Source organism: Bos taurus, chromosome 4 (genome assembly GCF_002263795.3).
Source record: "Bos taurus isolate L1 Dominette 01449 registration number 42190680 breed Hereford chromosome 4, ARS-UCD2.0, whole genome shotgun sequence".
Classification (NCBI taxonomy): Eukaryota; Metazoa; Chordata; class Mammalia; order Artiodactyla; family Bovidae; genus Bos; species Bos taurus.
This window is the reverse complement of record NC_037331.1, coordinates 101,295,138-101,317,726: the sequence shown is the minus strand read 5'-3', so window position 1 is coordinate 101,317,726 and position 22,589 is coordinate 101,295,138. Positions and strand designations below refer to the sequence as shown.

The 22,589-nt window shown below is 41.2% G+C and overlaps 1 protein-coding gene across 2 annotated transcripts in view; it reads left to right on the top strand.

Annotated features, from left to right (window-relative positions):
* The window catches only part of DGKI (diacylglycerol kinase iota), a 514,234-nt gene that overhangs the window by 250,480 nt on the left and 241,165 nt on the right, over positions 1-22,589 (top strand). For both annotated transcript variants that reach the window (XM_010804593.4, XM_024991169.2), the window contains exons 8-10: positions 3,855-3,971; positions 13,636-13,710; positions 14,226-14,324. In XM_010804593.4, coding sequence (XP_010802895.2) covers positions 3,855-3,971; positions 13,636-13,710; positions 14,226-14,324 — 291 coding nt within the window. The remainder of the gene's footprint in view (positions 1-3,854; positions 3,972-13,635; positions 13,711-14,225; positions 14,325-22,589) is intronic.

Sequence of the window (22,589 nt, the reverse complement as noted above, 5' to 3'; positions counted from 1 at the left end):
TATCCTAATTTATGTATTATTTCTCTCATAGGATCTGTGGAGGGAGAAAGACACATTAGAACTATAGAACCACAGGATAAATGAACTGCGAGAAACTAGAAATTAACCCCTTTATTTATATACATTGAAACCTGGAACCCCAGGTTGGAAAATCCCCTCCTGATTCTATCTCTGAGTCTAGAATTGAGGGATTTTCGCTCCAAGGCCACTTGCCCTGTAGTACACTAGGTCATCGATGACAACTTGCGTAGAAGGAAGTGGCAACCTTAGATAATCCCTCTGACAAAGCAGTTCAGACATCTTGGTTCTGTTTTTGATGTGGGTGAATTTTTTTTCTTAATGGGACTGTGTTAGGATTAGAGTGGGCTTATATTCTTCCTTAGGTTTGGATGTTGTTATGGTTGGCTGTAAGCTCATTGAAATGTTACTCTTTCTTACATTTGAACATGGATACTCATATGGATCCAATGATAATTTCCCTTTTTACTTTTCCTCTCTTCTCTTTTTTTCATTTTTTAACAGCTCTGTCCCAACCAGATGGTTTTTTTTTTTTTTTTTAATCTATGAACGTATTGTTTTTCTTTAACTAGACAATGTAGACTGACTCACAAGTTAGCGAACTATGGCTTGTAAACCAAATCTGACTGCTGCCTGTTTGTGTAACTAAAGTTTTACTGGAACACAGCCATGCCCATCCTTTATGTGTTGTCTCTGGCTACTTTTTTGCTCTAGCAGCAGAGTTGAATAATGCAGCAGAAACAATATGGCCCCATAAGACTAATATATTTACTATCCAGTCCTTTTATAGAAACAATCTGGACCCCTGCTCTAATCTCTCAATTTACTGGTTCTTTTAAATGTCTATGTACTTGGGATATATTTTCCCCTCACTGCACAGCCAACCTGGAAATAAAGGGCTATGCTGTTTAAGCGTAAAGGTTAAGGCTGTGCAGATAAACTTCAGACTTCCAGGTGGCTTAGGGGTAAAGAATCCACCTGCCAACACAAGAGACGCAGGGTACATTGGTCGGAAAGGTCTCCTGGAGGAGGGCATGGCAACCCACTCCAGTATTCTTGCCTGGAGAATCCCATGGGCAGAAGAGCCTGGTGGACTACAGTCCATGGGTTCACAAAGACTCGGACATGATTGACTGAAGCAACTTAGCACATGTACTGCACACATCAGCTTTATCTAGTGCCACAAGGCAGGAGTGGAAGATGCATTTACTTGAAACACATGAAATTGGCTTTTTTTGTGGGTGAAAAACTTTTGCTTCTTTGCAGTTCCATCAGGTTCAATCTAATAATTTCTCGGCATACTTTTACTAGCCCCCACATGTCAGGAGGATCTGCTGTTACTTGGTGGGGACACCTTGGTCGGGAAAGTTCAGTGTTTGCTGCATCACCCTCCTGGCACACTTTTTGTTCTTGGCATTTCTATCTCCTTTCAGGTAATTGTTTTACAAGTAGTCTTTGTGCTTCTGTTCAAGAACATGTTCACAAATATAAGGGAACATGTTTCCTTTCACTCAAGGAACTGTGCAAATGCCAATTACAACTGGCCATCAAGACAGTGCCTTTGCTTGGAAAGGAAGAAGGAGATTTAGGCCCTCGGGGTCCCCAACACTGTCCATGCTTGCTGTTTCCCTGATCCGGTGAGACAACACTTGCCAGGTAGCATCAGCCCAGCCTTAGATAGTGTGCACATGCTGCTACCCTGTAGCTGCCAGGTTGTGGTTAGATGGTTGATCCGAGGTGATTTAATTTGGAAACTGTCCTGCTTGACAATGAACTCATGTGCTTTCTTTTCGTGAATCTGTAGTCCAATCGAATCACTAAAAAAACAACTCTCAGTTGACCCTTGTGGCAGAGTTTTGATCAGTTCTTGTATCTTTGGGGGCTTCCCTGATGGCTCCGTTGGTAAAGAATCCACCTGTAATGCAAGACCCCTGGGTTTGAACCCTGGGAAGACCTGGGAAGATCCTCTGGAAGGGGGCATGGCAACCTACTCCAGTATTCTTGCCTGGAAAATCCCCATGGACAAACAACCTGGCTGGCTACAGTCCATGGGGTTACAAAGTTGGGCACAACTGAGCGACTAATCACAGCACATGTATTGTTCAGTTTACCAGGGTCCCACATTGTAGAAGTTGATTTTTCAAGGACTAAAAACACAAAACCTTTTAAGACAGATTATGGTGGTGGTGTATTTTAACACTATAGGTAATTCCTTCTAGGATATTTGATGTCAAAAAATTGAGTGCTTTCTGTGGGCACTTCCTGTAGCAGAAAATAAAACTGTATTTGGGAGCTGGGTTTCATTTATTCGGGTCCTGACTCTACCCCTTAAAAGTCATGCAGTTTTAGACACACGTCTTAGTCTCTCTAGAGTACTCAGGTGTAAATTGTGAGAGTTGGAGTCGGCAGTCTCTGAGATTCCTGCCATGTTAGAAATGCAATGGTTATTCGTATGGAGATTTATTTGAATTATTAAAATAAAATTATTTTTTTAATTTATTTTAATTGGAGGATCATTACTTTGCAATATTGTGTTGCCAACAATCCTACATTCAGGGCAGCAAAGAGACACAGACATAAAGAACAGACTTTTGGACTCAGTGGGAGGAGAAGATGGGATGATTTGAGAGAAAATTACTTTTTAAAGAAGGAATTCGAATGACATTTCTCTGGTATATCAAATTGTTTGCAAATCACAAACAATTTAGGGGGAATTATTTATTATCTTATTAAGTAGTATTTCATGCTTAATTGGTTTAGTAATTTGCCACTGGATCATGTCAGATCTTGAAGCTACTCAGCGGTAAAGATAAAATTGCCCTGATGTGATGTAATTGGGGTGGCTATATTTGACAGTTTTCCTGAGACAGTCCTAATTTATGTCTGCTGTTCCAACATAATTATTGTCTCTGCTCCCTTTCATTCTTAAAATTGTTTCAGTTAAGATGATAAATTATGTGGTCACATTAAGTATAATCTAAGTAGCAGCTACTGTTAATTAAAAAAAAAATCACTATGATTAAAATTTTAAAGCCCATGATTGTATAATGGGGATTTGATGTTTATTAGAAAACAAATGCTACCACACGTTATTATCACTTTACAGTCACAAAAAAGAAAAAAAAATTGCTGGAAATGTAATTGGCCTAAGGTTACTCAGTCCATTGGGATATAGAGTTAAGCCCCTGGAACCTAGGTATTGTTATTATCATTAGTCTATATTGACTTCCTTCCTTTCAAAAATCAAAAGCACTTTAGATTTGCCAAGTGTGCTAGGACCATTATTTTTTCAGCAGCTTTAGACAAACCCAGCAGAAGCAGTCTCTTTGTTTCCCCTCTAACAACTCTCTAGAAGAAACATTTTTTTTTTTTTTCTGGGTCCCTTACACTGGAGGGACTACTGGGAAGGATTGATGTCTGTGGCTAGAAAAATGAGAGGCAGATAGGAGGAATGCCACTCTGCTTGTCTTCATTTCCTTCTCAACATTATCCCAAATCAGCCAAGTCTGTGAGGAGCACAAACCAAGTGAAACAAAATTATGTGCAAAATTAGCCTTTCTAGAACCCTCCAAATATCCTATAAAAGGCTATCAAGTTTCAGCTGGTCTATAAACTGAGTTCTTGTAATCAGTGGTTATCAGTCTATAAAGTAGAATGAATCTGTAGTCTGGTCTCTTAAGTTCCTGGGACTGGTTGTGCAGTGATGAGGAGCGTGGGACCCCTATGGGTGTGTGTGCATGCAAGCGTGTGCTTAGTATGCACACAAGCACTTGTTCCTTCTTGCGGTAGCATTTCCCTCCATGCAGAATTGTTTACTGGCCTGTTTTTCCCTTCAGTTTCACAATAAGGTGACCTGCTTCATGCTGCATCAGATTGAGGAACCCTGCTCCCTGGGGGCTCACGCTGCTGTTATTGTTCCGCCCACCTGGATCATTAAGGTGAAGAAACCTCAGGTAACTGCCGGGACCCTGGTGCTGCTGGGCCAGCTCAGAGAAAAAGGAACTGCTGCTTCTTGCTTTTCTCCCCCCTGACGAGGCTCTGGGTTCCTATGATCTCTGCTCACTCCTCCCCACAGGCCCATGCTTAGCTTCCCAGTTCATCCCCTTAGCCCATCCCAATACTGCTGTTGGGCTCTCTCATGGAACCAGCCTCTACTTCCTAAAGAAATCAGAGTTTCACAGCAGGAGTGCTTGCTCCCCATTCAGATGCTAATATGTATTCTCTCGCCCGGACGCTCTGCTGAGTTCCTTAAAGCCCTGTGGTGAGCGGTGCGTGCAGCTGATTCTTACACGACTCTCTTCTCTTGCAGCCTGGGCAACCCCAGGGAGTGACTGTGAGGGCCCACGGTGGTGCAGGCTTCAGTGTTGGGTTGCGATTCTCACCACTTCCAACCCCAACGCAGACTGTGGGTCATGACCTTCCCCAGTACACGAGGCCTGCTTAGAGAGCAACACTCTTTCCTTAAGGCAAAGTAGAATTTATCCTCTTAACAGCTAATCTCATTCTGTATTCAAGCCTCCTTGTACTTTCTGCATTGCAGGCTGATTCTTTAGGTCTGAGCCACCAAGAAGCTCTTTTGTACGTGTGTTTCCCCCTAAAATTCAGAACTCTCTCCAATTGTTTTATAGTAAACATTCAGTTAAATCAACACGTTTTCATCAAAAACCTTGATGGTATCAAGAAGGCTACTAAGCACTGTGAATGTAATACATGATCTTTGCTCTGAAGAACCATGTAATTACTTTGAGGAAAGATCAGGGAGAGCTTCATGAAGCAGGTGGGTTTTATTCTGCTTCCTTAAAGATGGATGGGATTTAGATCAGTGGAGAAGAGAATAACATGCAGGAGAATGTCAGGAGCAAGTATACTTTGTCCAAAAGTATATCCATGGGGCTGTGAGACTAGGTTGACTGCAGAGGAAGGTTTATGTAGGGGGTGAGTAAAAGGGAAGAGCATAAGATTGTTCAGGCCTGACTCCAAGGAGATTTTTGCTCCATGTAAACTTTGTCCTTTTAACAAAGGAATGATTGAATAAAATTATATATATATATATGTATATTTTAAAATATAATTGTTTAACTAGCATGAGTATGTGGGATGACCTAGTGATACGGGATTTTGGACGACTGAAGATAAAACAGGAAAACCAGAAGACACTATCACTCTGCAGAGAAACTCTAAGTTTACTTGTGTAAACTTTAAAAGATCTTGGGTTGTGGAAATTTGCACACAAGTGAAGAGAAAGAGATGATCATAATGAATTCTATAACCATGAACGTTTCTGCTACTGCTGTTGTTTCATCTGTCCCTTGCCACGCTGTATTGTTCTTTTCATAGTTAAATTTGTTTTGAGATTCCCATGCAGTTCTAAGAAAGGGCACAGAAGGAACCCATGTATCCATTACAGATTTTCTCCTCGTGGTACCATCTTGTAGTATCAGGGTATAACATGGGAACCAGGATGCCGACACCATCAGTGAAGAGCAGAACACTTCCATCACCGTCCGTGTCCTTATGTTACCTTTTCACTGCCACACCCGTGTTTCCTCTGGCCCCACCCCATTTACTCTGTCTTCTTGAAAGTGCAAGTCTCCCTTTTTCCCTTTTGCTAGGGTATTTTAAAGCGAAGTTTAGCATACCGTTTAATCTATAAACACTACCTTTTGTTTCCCAGAAAGATAATACTTCAGAAAGACAATTCCATACTATTACTTCACCCATCAAAATTAATTAATTTGAGGTGGCATCCTTAAATTATTTTCTGATTGTTTTAAATATATCTTTTTTACAATCATTTTTTCAAACTAAGATCCAAAGTCTACAACTTCCTTTTTGTGGACTGATCTCTTAAATCTCCTTTAATCTATAGCACTCTGCTCTCTTATTTTTCCTGCCATTTATTTATTGAATAAATTGGGTCACTTTACCTACAGCATAGCTCATATTTTAATTTTGACTGATTGTATCCTTATTGTGCTTTAAAATCATTTAAATCCTCATTTAAAATCATGACCCATATTTCTTATAAAAATATTTAGATGTAAGGACTGAGATTCAGGTTTAATTTCTTGGCAAAAGGACTATATGGGTATTGATGTCTTTTTCTGTAGTATTGCTTTTAATGGAACATAATACCAGATTGTTCACTGTTAATGGTGTTAGGATTCAGAAACTGTCATTCTAATCCATTTGTTATAAATTTGTCCCTCTGTCTTTCATCTATAATTTTATCCATTACAGATTGTTGCCTAAATCTTTTATTTCATTAGATTTTGTTAAAGGGTGATTTTCTAATTTTTACTCTTCAATTTTTAGCTACAGGTTTTCTATGAAGAGACCTTGACCTTATTACTAGCAAATATAATACATAACAGATGCCTTTGTGTTTGCCTTCATTTGTAAATTTTCATAATAATAAGTTAGTATCTTAGCAAAGCTGATTGGTGGGAATGGTTTTTGGAAAGTAGTTCAGAGTCAGGATGCTAACGTCCAAAATTTTTTAATAAGCCACCTTTTTATTCCCATCTATGATTCAGGACATTGTAATAATAAGAATGAAAGCTAACATTTATGAATGCTTTACATGTGTTGTGTATTTTAAGTACTATACATTTAGTATCTCATTGTTACAGTGCTCTTATTAGTCCCACTTTGCAGCTGAGGAAAGTGAGGAATAGAAAAGTCAAACAAATTAGCTGGGGCTATACAATTATTGGTATGAGATGTGTTTGAACCCACAAATTGTGATTCTGAAATCCAAGCTGTTAATGGTATATCATGCTACTTTACCATGTTGCTAAAACCAGCCTTGATGAATTAGATAACTTTAAAAATTTTGGTGGGCCCTTCTCCCCTGGGTCCCAAAGTCATCAAGTAATTTAACTAATTAAGTTCTGTATAAAAGGTGGTGTATAATGAGCCTGAGGGGACAGAGTGGCAATAGGGTAGCGGTGAAGCGCTCTGGTTTGCGAACCAGGCAGCCTGGACTCATAACTTTGCTCTGCCACTTAATAACTTGTTTCATCTCAACTTAATCTCTTCTACTTCAGTTTCTCCTCTGTAAAGGGTAAATAATACTCGTACCTATTTCATAGAGCCTTTTTGAGGACTGGTGAGCTAAAACATGTAAACTAACACACAAAGAACAGTACCTGGCTCATTGTAACCACTCAGATTGTAGCTCTTGCTATTTTCCTTCAGGTTGACTTTTAGGAGCACAAGGTGTCAGGTGAAGCTGTGCAACAACAGAAAACAATGGGACGGTCATACAGGGGTCAGGATAGAAGTTACTGACCCTGAACCTTCTGTGTTACAGCGAAAGCAGATGTAAAGAGGGTGAGAGAGAGACCCAGTGCAGGGGGTAGAAAGAGTCAAGAGTAGGGGCCATAGCATGGCATCTACAGTGTTTCCAAGTGTACCTAGAAGTATTACTGTAGCTGTTGTATTTCACACTGGAGTGGGATTGTATATTCACTAGCCCAATCCCTGTCCCAGGGGAGACCGTCAAGACCTGTTCATTTACTAAATAAAAGAATAGAAGGAGACAGGGAGAACATCCACACCTAGGAAATGGAAGGAGGAGGAGAATGTTTGCTAGACAGAGAACTATGGTAGGATGAAGTTTCAATATTAAAAAATGAAAAGAAAAATAGAGCAGTCATCAATGTTCAATTCTGTAGACATGAAAAAAATAACAAGGGTTGAGAGAAGTCCTTGTGTTTGGAACCAGATCATTGATAAGTCAAAGCTGTAGTTTACAGAGTATGGGGCATGGGTGGCAACCTGTTACAGATGCTGTGGAAGCAATAAGATTAGAGAATTTATTTGGAGACATTGGGTGGGAAATCTTTTTTTTTTTTAAAAAGGAAAATTTGGAAAGTAGATGGAAAACAGCAGATAAAATGCTTTCTGAGCATTTAGAGTTTATGTATCTTTCCACCTGTACCATATATTTCTATGTTTTTCCACTGGGGCTTCCCTGATGGCTCAGCAAGTAAAGAATCTGCCTGTAATGCAGGAGCTACAGGAGACACAGGTTCGATTCCTGGGTCAGGAACAATCCCCTGGAGAAGGAAATGGCAACCCACTCTAGTATTCTTGCCTGAAAAATCCCATGGACAGAGGAGCCTGGTGGGCTACAGTCCAAAGAGTTGCAAAGAGGGAGACACAACTGAGTACAAGCACCTACCTACCTGTTTTTCTATGATACTGCTTAACAATGATAAAGGAGAAGAGGCTTAATTGAATTAAATAACTGTTTAATTAACCACATTCGAAGATGCTGTTACCTGCAGCAGGAGGTCCAAAGATGAACCAGATGTTCATTTGATGTCCACAAACAGTGTACTTCCCAGGGAGGAAAATAGACACAACAACCTAAATCATTGGTTGGAGTCTTTGTGAATTTGATTCTGGAGAGGAATTCAGCCACAAGTAAATCCTTAATAGGAGGTTGGCCAAAAAATTTGTTCAAGTTTTTTCCCTAACATCTTATGGAAAAACACAAATAAGCTTTTTGGCTAGCCCATTGAAAGAGTGGGAAGGGATATCTATTTGACTGGTGTGCATCTCATGGGAGAGACACACATATGAAGGTGAAAGGAAGGGGCCAGAGAGTTGGGTTGCATCAGCCATGGTCATTGAGATGCGTGCACATCTAAGGCGCAAAGGGGTAAATGCCACCTAAGATGTAGAAACACGGTGGGGATACGAAGCAGAATTGAGCTGCCTCCGTCGTGGAGAACAGCTTAGGCTCAATGGAAAATCTGCCCAGGGTGCTTGGTCTTGAAGGATGTGGACCACATCCCTGGCAAAAGGGATGGGAAGGGTGATGCGAGCCAATAGGATCTAACTGAGAACAGCAGTGAAGATGGGTCATGAAATAAAGTCGGCTTTATTTGTGATGTTTGTGTCTAAATAAATGGCTCTAAAGAAGAAGAGTAAAGGAAATTTACTGAAGTGTATTATGGTCTGAAAAAGTGAGTTGTAAAGAGGTAGAATTAAACCATATATTTTCGTTCTCTGTGGAAAGACGGCAGGTTCTGAGTGGATCATGACTCTGTGACCAGCTGTGGAGTTGGGCGCTGTGTGAAAACTTGCTGGATGATTTGCTAGGTTTCATCACCAAATTACTTGGTGAGACCTGGAAGTGAAAAGATGATGGAAGGCAGATAACTGAAAGGAGTTAAAACGAAAAAAAAAAAACAAACCCAAATTTTAGTGACAAAGCCTCAATCAGTTAATATAAAGTCCAAGTTATATTTGAAGTTACAAATTTTAGTGTTTGTCCTCTGGACTGAAAATGTTAGAGGATAATGCTTTGGATGAATGAATTAAAGATATTCAAATACTAGTACAGGCACTTGGAGCTGATGGAGCAAGACTCATGCGGCATGAACTTTTTGTGAGGTCAGATTTGTGGGGGGGACCCTAGAGGTGTGTGTTTTTAATAAATAAAATCATTCTCTACTTAATGCTTCAAAATTTGGCTTTTCTATTTGAAAAATCATAGGGAAAAGTCTATATTAATACATATATATTTGATTCCTTTTAAACTGCTATGGATATTTTATAGTTGATTTAAGCAAATTCCCTCCCAGTGGATATCTATATTATTTCTAGTGGTCTGTTTATAAAAACGTCACAATCAACTCCTACCTACCCTTGTATGGGCTTTCTCCATGCTAGTCCTTATTCCTTATGATGGGATTATCTTAAAATGCTAGGGATCCCATGGTATGTAATAGCAATGACCAACAGTCTCCCTCAATGCCCAATGCCAAAGACTTCCTTTGGCCAATCTAAATGTCACACTTGCTGTGTGAAACAAGTTGCTGTGATTTGGCCAAATATGCCTGAGAAGCTGCTGAGACCCCCTGTCCTTAACTTTTGGAGTAAGTTTTCTTGATTCTTCTGCTTGCCTGTCCTTATAACAACCGTTGCTGCAATGCTAAAGCTGGAGCAGGGCAGAGTGAGAATATCCTTTTATAGACAAAGTCCATGGAGCGCCCTCTTGTTATCCATCAGAGTTTTGTCCAGCATGTAAATGGAGGAAGACTTCATCTGGGATGATGAAGTAAGATATCGTATCTTTAGATTTTGTTATTATAATTGATCCTTTGTGATCCTGTCACCTGAGGAAATCCCAAGAGTTAATAAGAGTAGTAAGTTGGGTTTCATTCACAGTGGAGTGATTCACCTGTAGGATTTCATAACAGGCCAGGAAGGCGTCATAACTGTGATAAAGACTGTGTTGATAGGATTATTTTTGTGGCAAGGTAATCCTGTGCCACAATACCTGGGACAAGAAAACAAAAATCCTTTATCTTTTCTTAAGAATTTCACAAAAGAGTGGGCACAGAATGTACAGGGGTGAATGCTGTTGGAATCAGAAGAATGTAAAAATCCAGACAAGAGTGCTCACTACGTTTCGCTGTTTAGACAGTTGAACTTGTAGAGCGAACCCTTTGCATCACTGAGTTAGCTGCTTTTGATAACAGCGATGCTTTGTTTTAGAACCCAGGAAAAGTATTAAAGGTTTCTTGGCTGTTTTGTCAACAATTCTAGATAATAACGTCTCGGTATAATTTTTTCATTCTTGGGAACCATGTTTATTTAACTCTCACAAGACTGACCAGGCAGAGTAAGTGCTATTGTGGATTAGCAAGGCTTGAAGACTTGTCTTGGCCAAAACACAGCCTGAATCTGCCTTCGCATCCATCTGTTCCTCACTGAATTAAGCTGCCTTCTAAAAGAAGTGATGTACTGAGACAGAGATACATGTTTACACAAGGACAGAAAGAAGCCTGGGGAATTTGGAGGTGTGAAGCTCCGTAATGCTTATCGTTTGCTCTTTGGCCATCCGTAGGGAGGTAAGCTTACTCAGAGCTCACGTACGAGCGTCCAGGTACTGTAAGTCAACCACTGTGTGTGAGCTTTCCCCTTTCTTGTTCTGTGAGATGAAGGCCTCAGGTGCGTGTGGCTTGGTGAGGTTTGGAAGCATTTGCATCAGTGTTTAAAACAAAGGCTATTTTTGTCTGTCTGTTCCCTATGAGAGCTGAGTCCCCTGCCTGCTCCTTTTTCAGACATACAGCCTTATTTTGGTGTGTTTTTCTAACCCTCTTCTCAAACACACTTGATCAGCAGGATCACCTGAAGAACTGTGATTTCTGTGATCAAGCAAGTTGAGGAAACGTCTCTCAACTTGGTTCATGTGCCCTACCTCTTGGAGTTTAATTATTGAGTCCTGTCCAGAGCCAAAAGTGTTTGGTATCCCACATTGCTCTTGGCACTAAATCAACGAAAACAAAAGAAATTAGCAAACAGTCACCCACTTCCTAAGGACCCTTTTTGAAATCAGGGAAGACTCAGTCAGTGTCGTGAATTATAAAAATACTGACTTATTATTTCCACAATGATATGGGTGCCTACTGTGTGCCAAGCATTTGTGCTGGGGATATATAGCCATCAAGAGGCAACTGATAACATTGATCAAAGTGTTTCTCATGGGATGGATACTAGGTTAACTACATTACATACATTTTTTTTTTTTTTTCATTTAAACACCAAAACTCTCCTTTGAGGTAGGTATTATCACCTTCATTTGAAAATTAAGAAACTTATTTCAAAAGTTTGACTTGGCCAAGATTATGGAGCTAGTAACAGGGAGGTTCAGAATTCAGTCTGTCAAATCCCACACCTCACACTTCTTACCCCAGTGATTGGCTTTACTATACGTAGTACACACAGCTCCTCATTCTACCTTTTGTATTTCAGACAGAGGTTCTCAATTCTGGCTACACTAGAATTCCATAGGAGCTTTTATTATTTTATTTTATTCTATTTCATCCTGTCATAATCTATTCTATTCTGGGGAGCTTTTAAAAAGTATCTTTGCCTGGGCTTCACCCTAAACAAATTAAATAAGAATATTTGTTGGGGCCCAGGTACCAACACTCAAAGCATCATGAATTGCCATAAGTAATAGATACTACTTCTGCCAGTCTAATAGTTTTCAGCACTCTACTTGGAATATTCTACTGATTAAGCATTTAAAAGTTCTGAGTAATTGTTCTTCCCTTTTAATAAAATTGGAAGTAGTCAAAATATAGCAAATACTCAAAGAATGCAGAAGTTTCCCAAGAGGAACATGATGATAGATCCATTTAAAGAGGAATTTGGAAACTTGGAGATCTATTTGCAGGAGAAGTATAGTCTAGAGTGAGTGATGAGAAATCACCTGGCATCACGAACACCCATGAACTTCTGGATTTCTTTTCTGGTGAGATTCAGAAAACCTGAAGACTCTTAATATGATGGGGGAAGAAAACCTTGGGACAAATGGTGGTTCAAGAAAGTTTCCTTCATCCTTGGTGAGCACAGGCCACAAATCAACTTTTTTTTTCTTGGTCCAAATGCAAGTAAAATAAAAGCTAAATAGTTTCAGTCTTACTAACTTGGATGCATTCATATATGATGTGCTCTAGACTAAAAGGTTTATTTTGAATGCTCTAAGAAAAAATACAATGTTGAAAAATAGATATCTAAGTTTCTTCAAGCTGTTTGAAAACATTTAATTGCTCAAACAATGCATGTGTATATACTTATGTAAACTTTTAAGTTAAAAATTTTGTATTTCAAGCTTTCAACACTTTGTAAAACATCTATGTCATGATAGTAATAGCTTGTCTTTATGAAGATGGCCATCTAATTAATTATGGACTCTGCACTAATTAAATCTGATTTTGCCTTGCCTTCAGCCAGGGAGCTGTGACTGCTCCCAGAAAGAGGTTCTTCTCAAAGCATCTGTATCAAATATTAAGAGTAAATAGCTGAAATAATCAGAGTTGTGGTCCATACGTTCCCTAAAAAGAGAAAGACAGGGAAAGTAAATTCGGGGTCCATGTGTTTCAAGTTGGATGCACTCCTGTGAGAGGAAAAAGATCCAAGGTTGCCAAGGGAGGGAGGGCTTTTTTAAACCAATGGGTCCTTAGCCAGAAAAAGGAAGAGCAGTGACTGCCACTCTACTATCATAAGTAACTTGACTCTTTGCATTTTGAAAACTAAGCCATGAACGCTGATAGAAGACTTGGATCATAACATTTCAGTGGGGTTGAGTCATTTTATATGAACAGGTCATCTCCTATAAAAAGTAAACAGAGGGGGAAAAAAGAAAAAAGAAAAACATGAAAAAATGGCCTCCTTTTTTACATTTCCACATAGGTGATCTCCATACCAGGAGATGAACTTCTTGAACTTGGTTGGGCGGGAGACGGACCTGGTTGGGCGGGAGACTGGAGCCCCTCAGAGAATTTGGGATTCTTCCATTTTTACTGGGAGGGTTGGCAGGTATAACATGTGTTGTTATGTGAGTCCATGAGAGCCTCCAGGGTTCTAACTCCCTGCCTCTCCGTGGGGTGGGGAGTCAGTCGCTCGCTCTGAAGCACGCGACTGGGTTCTGTGTGTGGCTTCCCCATGAGCAGTGGCTTGGAAGTGTCAAAGCATGAGAAGCATGCCCTGCCGAACAGCATGCGCCGCCGTCACCTTCTACATGGTCCTGCATGGGTGCGCTCATGGGCCGTCGGCCTCCCGGCTTAGGGGTCCTTTCTTTCCCTACAGAACTCCCTGAAGGCATCCAATCGGAAAAAGAAGAGAACAAGCTTTAAAAGGAAAGCCAGCAAAAGAGGAACCGAAGTAAGTGCTTGAGGGTGATGGTCCAGGGAAATCCACCTTCCTCTCCACCGTCTCCTCCGTCTGACTTGACCTGGCCCGAGCTCCTTTTTCTGATGTGTCTCCTGCCACTCTCCTTCACCATACCCTGACCACACTGGGATTCTGCCGGTTCCTTTAAAATATACACATAAAACCTCTTGCCACTTGAGAATCAAAGTATTTGCTCTTGTCTGTGGAAGTATGGTCACAAAGATGATAAAGATGAAGATGAGAGCTAGAATGTATCTAGAACACTTCAAGCCTATAGGAAAAGAAAAGATCATGGCTAAATTCTTGGGGGCAAGTTATAGTTTGAGACACTTTCTCATGTTGAGTAAGCCCTGTGAAACAAGATGTAGTGTATTTGGGGGGATATGTTGATTTGGGGGATGGGGTGGGGAGTGGCAGTGGTTCTAGAACTACCTCACTTGCATTGCTTTGGGGCTGCTTTTCAAGTCGTGGATGTATGTCTCAATAGTGCTGCTTTCTTTCTTTAGCAGGAAAACAAAGGTCGTCCTTTTGTGATAAAACCTATCTCTTCTCCGCTCATGAAACCTTTGCTTGTGTTCGTGAACCCCAAGAGTGGAGGCAACCAGGTAAGTCAGTTTTCATGGGTTTCACTTGGAAGTTTCAACGCTTTCTTGAAAACACATTTCCTGGCACCAAGTAAAATAGCACTATGTGGGACTCCTAGCATTGGAAGAAAGCCGGTTTCTCCAGTAAGGCACAGCTTTGCACTTGACGGGGCCAGGCGAAACCTCAAGGTTCTAGGATTTACCCCTCTGCTTCCACGTCAAGCTTCACTAGAGGTGTCAAAAACCTAATTGCTAACATTTTTCTTACAGATTTTCAAGAAAATTCCTGCTACAAACTCTCAGTGTTTCAGCTTTCTCAACTCCTATAGTTAGAAGCCCTTCATGAGCTTGTGTGTGTGTGTTAGTCGCTCAGTTGTGTTCAACTCTTTGCAACCCCATGGACTGTAGCCCACCAGGCTCCTCTGTCCATGGAATTCTCCAGGCAAGAATACTGGAGTGGGTAGCCGTTCCCCTCTCCAGGGGATGTTCTCGACCCAGGAATCGAACCCAGGTCTTCTGCATTGCAGGCAGATTCTTTACCATCTGAACCACCACCTGTGTTTCTTTCTGCTGTAATTGAGACTCAACTACTTTTTCCCCTGTCTTCAGAGGGAAGAGAGAATAATGATTTATTATCCATGATAATCATGAACAACAGACACCACCAAGGCTACCAAAAATATATCACCTTTCACAGGTTTCGTTTGGTCTTTGCCCAAGTCCTACTGAATGGTTAATATCAACCTCATTTGAGGATAATGTATAGCCTTAGAAAAGTAAAATTTAATAACATGTTTAATGTACACAGCTCTTTAAAGGATAGAAATTGTTCTAGAATCCAGGTGTTTGTCTGCTCATCTAATTCTCGTCCCACTCTCTGAGGCTTCTTATCAATACTCCTCTGTGGGTTCTGGTTTTGCTGTGACTTTCATGCGAGTTTGGATGATATTTTCTGTGTCCGTTAAGTGCACAGCTTACATTTTGAGACAAGATTCCCTGAAGGGTCACGCTAAGCAACTTAAAGATTTAAAACTGTTTTAGTCACCTCGTATAAGTAGGAAAATCATAGCATTAAGATTGACTCAAGATAATGCTTGTTCTTATTAGTAAAGTTAATGGGCGTTTTCCAGATCACGTTAATTATAGTAAAGCTTCTCATTTAAAGAAACATTATCCCCCTTTCCTTTCTTCAAAATTATGTTTCTTTATGTATTTGCTTAATTTTTGGCTGTGCTGGGTCTTCGTTGCTGCACGCTGGCTTTCTCTAGTCGCAACACGCGGGGGCCACTGTCCGGTTGCTCTAACCTTCTCGGTGCGGTGGCTTCTCTTGTAGAGCCTGGGCTCTAGGGTCAGGCTCAGCATTTGTGGTAGGTGTCAGTTGCCCCATGGCATGTGGGATCTTCCCGGACCAGGGATCAAATGGGTGTCTCCAGCATTGCAAGGTGGATTCTTAACACTGGACCACCAGGGAAACCTCCAAATTCTTTTTATTTTTTTTTAAATGTGGGCCATTTTTAAAGTCTTTATTGAATTCGTTGGGGCTTCCCAGGTGATGCAGTGGTAAAGAATCCCACCTGCCAATGCAGGAAATGCAGGAGACTCAGGTTTGATCCCTGGGTTGGAAAGATCCCCTCGAGTTGGAAATGGCAACCTGCTCCAGGATTTTTGCCTGGAAAATTCCATGGACAGAGGAGCCTGGTGGGCTACAGTTCATGAGGTTGCAAGGAGCTGGACAAGACTGACTGACCGAGCATATTGAATTTGTTAGGATATCGCTTCTGTTGTTTATGTTCTGATTTTTTTTTGGCCATGAGGCATGTGGTATCTTAGCTCCCTGACCAGGAATCCAACTCATGCCCCCTGCATTGGAAGGCAATGTCTTAACTACTGGACTGCCAGGGAAGTCCCCCCAAAATTCTTAATATTAATTCTTCTGTTAAAAGTCTATATTAACATTGTAGAGCATAGGGAAAAGAAATGTTGTAAGTAGAGAATTTATTTTTAACATCCTGCTCTTTTGACTTACTGAGTGATGATCTTCATGTTGTAATGATGGTGATCCTAAAACTACCTCTTGAGAAATTCTTGGGAGTGAAGTTCAATTTGCTCTGAATCTTACTCCTTCTCTAGGTCTAGTCTTGGAGAAGGCAATGGCACCCCACTCCAGTACTCTTGCCTGGAAAATCCCATGGACGGATTTTCCTGGTAGGCTGCAATCCATGGGGTCACTAAGAGTCGGACATGACTGAGCGACTTCACTTTCACTTTTCACTTTCATGCATTGGAGAAGGAAATGGCAACCCACTCCAGTGTTCTTGCCTGGAGAACCCCAGGGACGGGAGAGCCTGGTGGGCTGCCATCTATGGGGTCACACAGAGTTGGACACGACTGACGTGACTTAGCAGCAGCAGCAGCAGGTCTAGTCTTTCCATAGCCTGACTAGGGTTGAGGGTATGGTTGGGGACCATGGCCCACAGCACAGTTATTTAATGTAAATGACTCCATGATTTTGGCCACCTGAGCTCCACATGCTAATTAATGCCAGGTACATTTTCTCTTAAGAGTCTATGTAAAATGCATTAATTAAATTCTTGTAAGCTTTTTCCTTTAAGACATTTAGAAAATTGTAGATGATCTCTGCTTTTGAGGAGGAGGCAGTCCAGTTAAGGTACAGCCTTTTCCTGTTTCAGTCTCTGTATAAATTATTAAAGAGAGGGACTTCAGAGATGATCTAAGATTGTTTCTTCTTTCACTAAATAGAAGACAGCTCAAGGAAGCAGAAGTGAATTTTCTAAGGATGTTGTGTTTGTTAATGACACAAAAGGGGCGAATGGGAAAAAGAATCTGAGCAACATTAAGGAGATGTGAATTCTCAATTGAGTGGATCAGACCACAAGTGCTGTGAAATTTCAGAGGCAAGCAGTCACTTGGGAGTGATAAGGAAATGGTGTCAGGGAAGGGGCTGAAACAGAAGACGGACACCACTCAGTTGTGCAGAGGAAACTAGGGTCGTGCCCTCTCCCCCCTCTCTCTTGCATCACATTCACGTTCATCCTTTACTGCTCAGCAGCACCTTTCTGAACAGTTGCTGAAAACTAATTGGCTTGTCTGCTATGCTCCTGAAGTCCATGGCGCACATGTGTACTATGGAAATTGCAGCGTTAAGTCCTGTACTGTGTATACCATGTGCGTCTGTACTGAAGAGACACAGGCTTTGTTAATGCCCGGGGCTGCCCCTCTGAACCTATGATTTCTAGTACATAGTGCATGCTGCTGCTGCTGCTGCTAAGTCGCATCAGTCGTGTCTGACTCTGTGCGACCCCAGAGACGGCAGCCCACCAGGCTCCCCCGTCCCTGGGATTCTCCAGGCAAGAACAATGAAGTGGGTTGCCAGTTCCTTCTCCAATGCATGAAAGTGAAAAGTGAAAGTGAAGTCGCTCAGTCGTGTCCAACTCTGTGTGACCCCATGGACTGCAGCCTACCAGGCTCCTCCGTCCATGGGATTCTCCAGGCCAGAGTTCTGGCATGGGGTGCCACTGCCTTCTCCACATAGTGCATAGGAATGAACTATAATTGTTTAACCAGCAGTATGTGTAGAAGGTGGGGTGTTGTGATGAAAGTGATTCATTTTGAGCACAATATAATGGGTAGAGCATACATATTAAGTTATTAGAAATGTGGTTAAAGATTAGAAAGAACTTGTGGAGCAGTGTCTTAAATCCTGGCTGAGGGTTTTGGATTTATATAAAAAAATTGTGTATTTTTGCTATTTAAAGATTTTTTTTTAGTTTTGAAAAATATTTTTTTAAATAAAGGAGTAATATGATGGCAGACTAATTAGGCACATTGAGAATACATATAAGTCAGGAGGCTATTTGTTAGCATAAATTAGAGGACTTTGTTGTTCATCCATTCTATATAAAATAGTTTGCATTTACTAATCCCAAACTCCCAGTCTTTCCCTCAACAACAAGCACAAGGAACTATATTCAACATCCAGTGATGAAGCATAATGGAAAAGAATATGAAAAATAATATATATATATTATATATATGTATATCTGAGTTACTGTGCTGTATAGCAGAAATGAACACAACATTGTAAGTCAAATATGCTTTAATGAAATTTTTTAAAAATTGCATGGAGAGTGCAATGGATGGGCCAATGAATGGATGGGTAGACCTATGGGCTAAAGGATGGCTGTGTGGATGGATAGATGGGCATGGGGAGGAATGGGATACTTAAAGGGAAGTAAGGCATCAAGATTTTCCAGCTGATTATCTGGAAAGTGGCTTTGTTATCAATGGATTTGTCAGGAAAGGGAAGAATTATTTTGGGAAAGATGTTGAAATGTGTTTGAAGAATTTGAGATCACAGTGAGATATTCAGGTTTTAAAACTGGCCTGTTATTAGAAGCAAAAAGCTTCATGACTTTGCTGTCACTTGAGGCACTTTGGCTAATGAATGCATTGCCCTAATGAGGTCACTTCCAGAGTACCTAGGATTCTCAGAAATGTGACTAAGCAAATCAAAATGAATAATGCGTAACTTCAAACTTCTGTGTATTTCCTCTGTAAAGTAGAATTCTTTTTTTAAAAAAACATTTATTTATTTGGCTCTGCCGGGTCCCAGTTGTGGCACAGGGGCTTTCATTCTTCACTGCGGAGTGTGGGATCTTTTGTTGGAGAGTGCAGGATCCTTTCTTTTAGGATCCTTTTTTTAGATCCTGTTTTAGCAGCATGTAAGATCTAGTTCCCTGACCAGGGATGCAACCCAGGCCCTCCCCCCACCTCCCTGCACTGGGAGCTTGGAGTCCCAGCCACAGGACCACCAGGAAAGTCCCTCGAATTCTTTACTAAGCATAATAAATACAAAGAACCTTCTTTCTAAGCACAACATGAAATGTTGAAAAAGCTGTAGAGAAATCCAAACACCTATCTATAATTAGAATCTTTCAAAATGACCTCCATATATTTATGGTTCATATATTTATGGTTCCTTCTTCAGTGTTAGGATGGTACACCTCTAACCACCCCCACCCCCTGCTCTGGTGAGCAGGGCAGAGTCATGGTCAGGGGTGACCTAACTCCTCTTTTAGGTCTAGCTGTGGCCATACCGTGCCCTTCACACTGCACATGAGTCAGCTGTAGGGTGGGGGCGGTCAGGGAATGAAGTAAACCACCCCACTTGGCAGAACGGAATCAGAGGAATGCAGTTTCTTATTCCTCAGCTCCCTTGACTCTCTGACCCAAATGAGCCACAGCTGAGACCAAGAGGCAGAGAAGAACAGAGGGTGGCAGTGAAAACAAGGCAGGTTATCCCCAGGGAGGAGGAAGGGGGAAGAATGTGCCTGAGCTTTCTTACCTGGAGTTTCTCCTTGGGGGGCATTCTGTGCTCAAACCTGAAATGATGTGGTGTTCTCCTTTGAGAAGGAGACCATTCACATTTATTTACCTTAGAGACAAGTTGAGATTAGTAACATGACCTCTGCGTGTGTTTGACATCCTCAGACAGCCTTTGAAATGCTATTCATCAGAATCTTTATCTGAATTTTCAGTTTGGGGAAAATTCAGGAAATTTCATCCTGACGTTAGGGTTCAGTCCAAGGAATTTCTGTCTGAATATGTGCCTCTTACTCTCCCCTCTTATAGTCCAGTAGTTTTCAAATTTCTGTGTAAATGAAGCCCATGGAAACACTTGTTAGATATATTCTACCCTATAAAATCTGGTGCTGTGTGTCTGGGGTGAGGCCCAGGAATGCCACTGGTGAGCATCTCAGATAATTCTGACATCAGTCTTTTGTGGAACTCATTTAGGGGCACATCGTCAGAGTCATATCAGGGTTTCTGAGATTACCTGGGCCCTGTGTGAGGAGCACAGCAGGTGAGAATTTATTGGAGATGAAGGTTTATTTTTTTGTTTGAAAAATAGCATCTCAGTTTGTCCTTACAGTCTTCAAGGAGGGTCATTTCTTAGCCCTTGAGAAGTGGTTCTCAACTCCCACTGCCTTTAAAGATTCCAGCAGCCTTTAAAGACAGTGATGTCCACTCCACCCCATGCTAAGACCTGTGAGGAGAGGGCGCCTTAACTGGTCTAAGCTCCTAGATGATTTTCTTGTCTAGCAAGTGTTAAGAATCATGGCCTTTTTTCCTCTTAAGCTTCTGTGTGCATGAATCACCTAGGGATCATGTTTAAATGCAGATTCTGATTCAGTGAGTCGGGGTACCTCTGAAATCCTGCTTTTCTGACAAGCTTCCTGGTGCCACCATTGCTGCAGCTTGGAGACCACACTGATTCGCAGGAATTTACAGCAATTAGTAGAGAAATGGGGCTTCCCATTTCCAAAGAATCCTCCTGCCAATGCAGGAGATGAAAGACACGTGAGTTCGATCCCTGGGTCAGGAAGATCTCCTGGACTCTGTTTTTTGATTGTTAAATCAGGGCTTTTGCCTTTTAAGAATTGATTTGTCTTGCTCATCTGTGTCTAGATATAAAGTATTCCCCCTACCCCTTTCTGTTCTTGAAGGTTAGGCTTCACACTTAGACACACAAAAAAAACCTTCTTAGCTGTTCTTCAAATAATTAGACTACATCGCCATCTGCTGGCAAGTAAAATACCTACAGCTCTTTTGTTTTTTCTTCAGTATTTTTTCAGAAAATTTCCAACACTTGGCAGAAGATACTGAGCTGAACATGGGGGCGGTTTTTATATCTTATTTTTTAAACAATGACTTCTTTTAAACATGTATTTGTGTGTTAGTTGCTTGGTCTTGTCCGACTCTTCGCAACCCCATGACTGCAGCCCACCAGGCTCCTCTGTCCATGGAATTCTCCAGGCAAGAATACTGGAGTTGATTGCCATTCCCTTTTCCAGGGGATCTTCCCGACTCAGGGGTCAAACTCGGGTCCCCCACATTGCAGGCAGATCCTTTACCGTCTGAGCCACCAGAGAAGCCTCCTTTAAACAGGTGCTTCACAGTAATTGTCTCTTTTTCTAACCCTTCAGGTAGACACATGTTGGGTGTTCTGCAAAGCTTTGGAAGTTGGTGGTATGGCTGTTATTGGTGGGATGTGAGCTATGTGAGGGAACATTCACTAGAGTTAGGGGTTGCGATACCAACTTTAGTGTTGTCTCCTGCAGAAAAGAAGAAAGATAAACTTTATTCCTGCATGATCCCCTCCTCAGTGTGGAAACCTGAGGGCTCAAGAAAGGGCCCGACTGCTCACGCGTATCTCCGCTTTAACTTCGACTCTTAATGTTTTTTGGATGCCCCTGACTCATTAGCACGTTTGTGCCTGAGTCTTATGGGCCTTTCTGATGCCTCTCAATGCTTCCTGCTTTTCCACTGGGTCTCCTTCACAAATTTCATCTTCAGTGACATAGATTATACATGCATGGTTAGGCAGATGTCTTTCTTTTAATTGAGCTGTAGCTGATTTATAATATTATATTGGTTTCAGGTGTCCAACATAGTGATTCAATGTTCTTGTAGGTTAGGCTTCAAGTTTTCCTAGAATATAGGCTTTATTTCCTGTAAGCAGGGGATCTGATTGCTATTTATTCTAGCCAAGCAGTCCTTAGAGTCAAGTGTCCAGACCTTGGGTGCTTACACTGTTCAGTGTGAAATCCCAGGGTTCAGGCGTGGCATGAGTTGGACCCTTGGATGGGAGTTCCCAGGGAGCTTATCAGCAGGTTATAGGAGGAAAGGATGTTCAGTCTGTGGACAGGCTCATACTGACCGAGTTTGTACCCCTATCCGTGGACAGGCTTTTCCACATCGGGGGCACCCGTCCTGAGTCAGGCCAGGGAAAGTCAACCCAGGTAGGAGGAAAGAGGAGACAGAAGTAACTTCAAATCTGAATCCCCAAACTACTTCTAAATACTGAACAAACAACCTCAAAGAAGATGTTGTTTTCTACTGTGCTCAACCTAAGCATAAATCAAAAGCCACTATTCTTTTTTTTTTTTATTGAGATATAGTTGATCTACACTGTTGTGTTTCTGGTGTGCAGTGAAGTGACTCAGTATGTGTGTGTTTTTTCCCATTATGGCTTATTAAAGGATGTTAGTAATAGTTCCCTGTGCTTTACAGTAGGATCTTAATGTTTATCTGTTTTATACAATAGTTTGTATCTGCTAATCACAAACTCCTAATGTGTCCCCTGCCCCCTTTCCCCTTTAGTAACCATAAGTTTGTGTTCTATGTCTGTGAGTTTCTGTTTGGTAAATAACTTCATTTGTATTATAGTTTTAGATTCCACATCTAAGTTATCACATGATATTT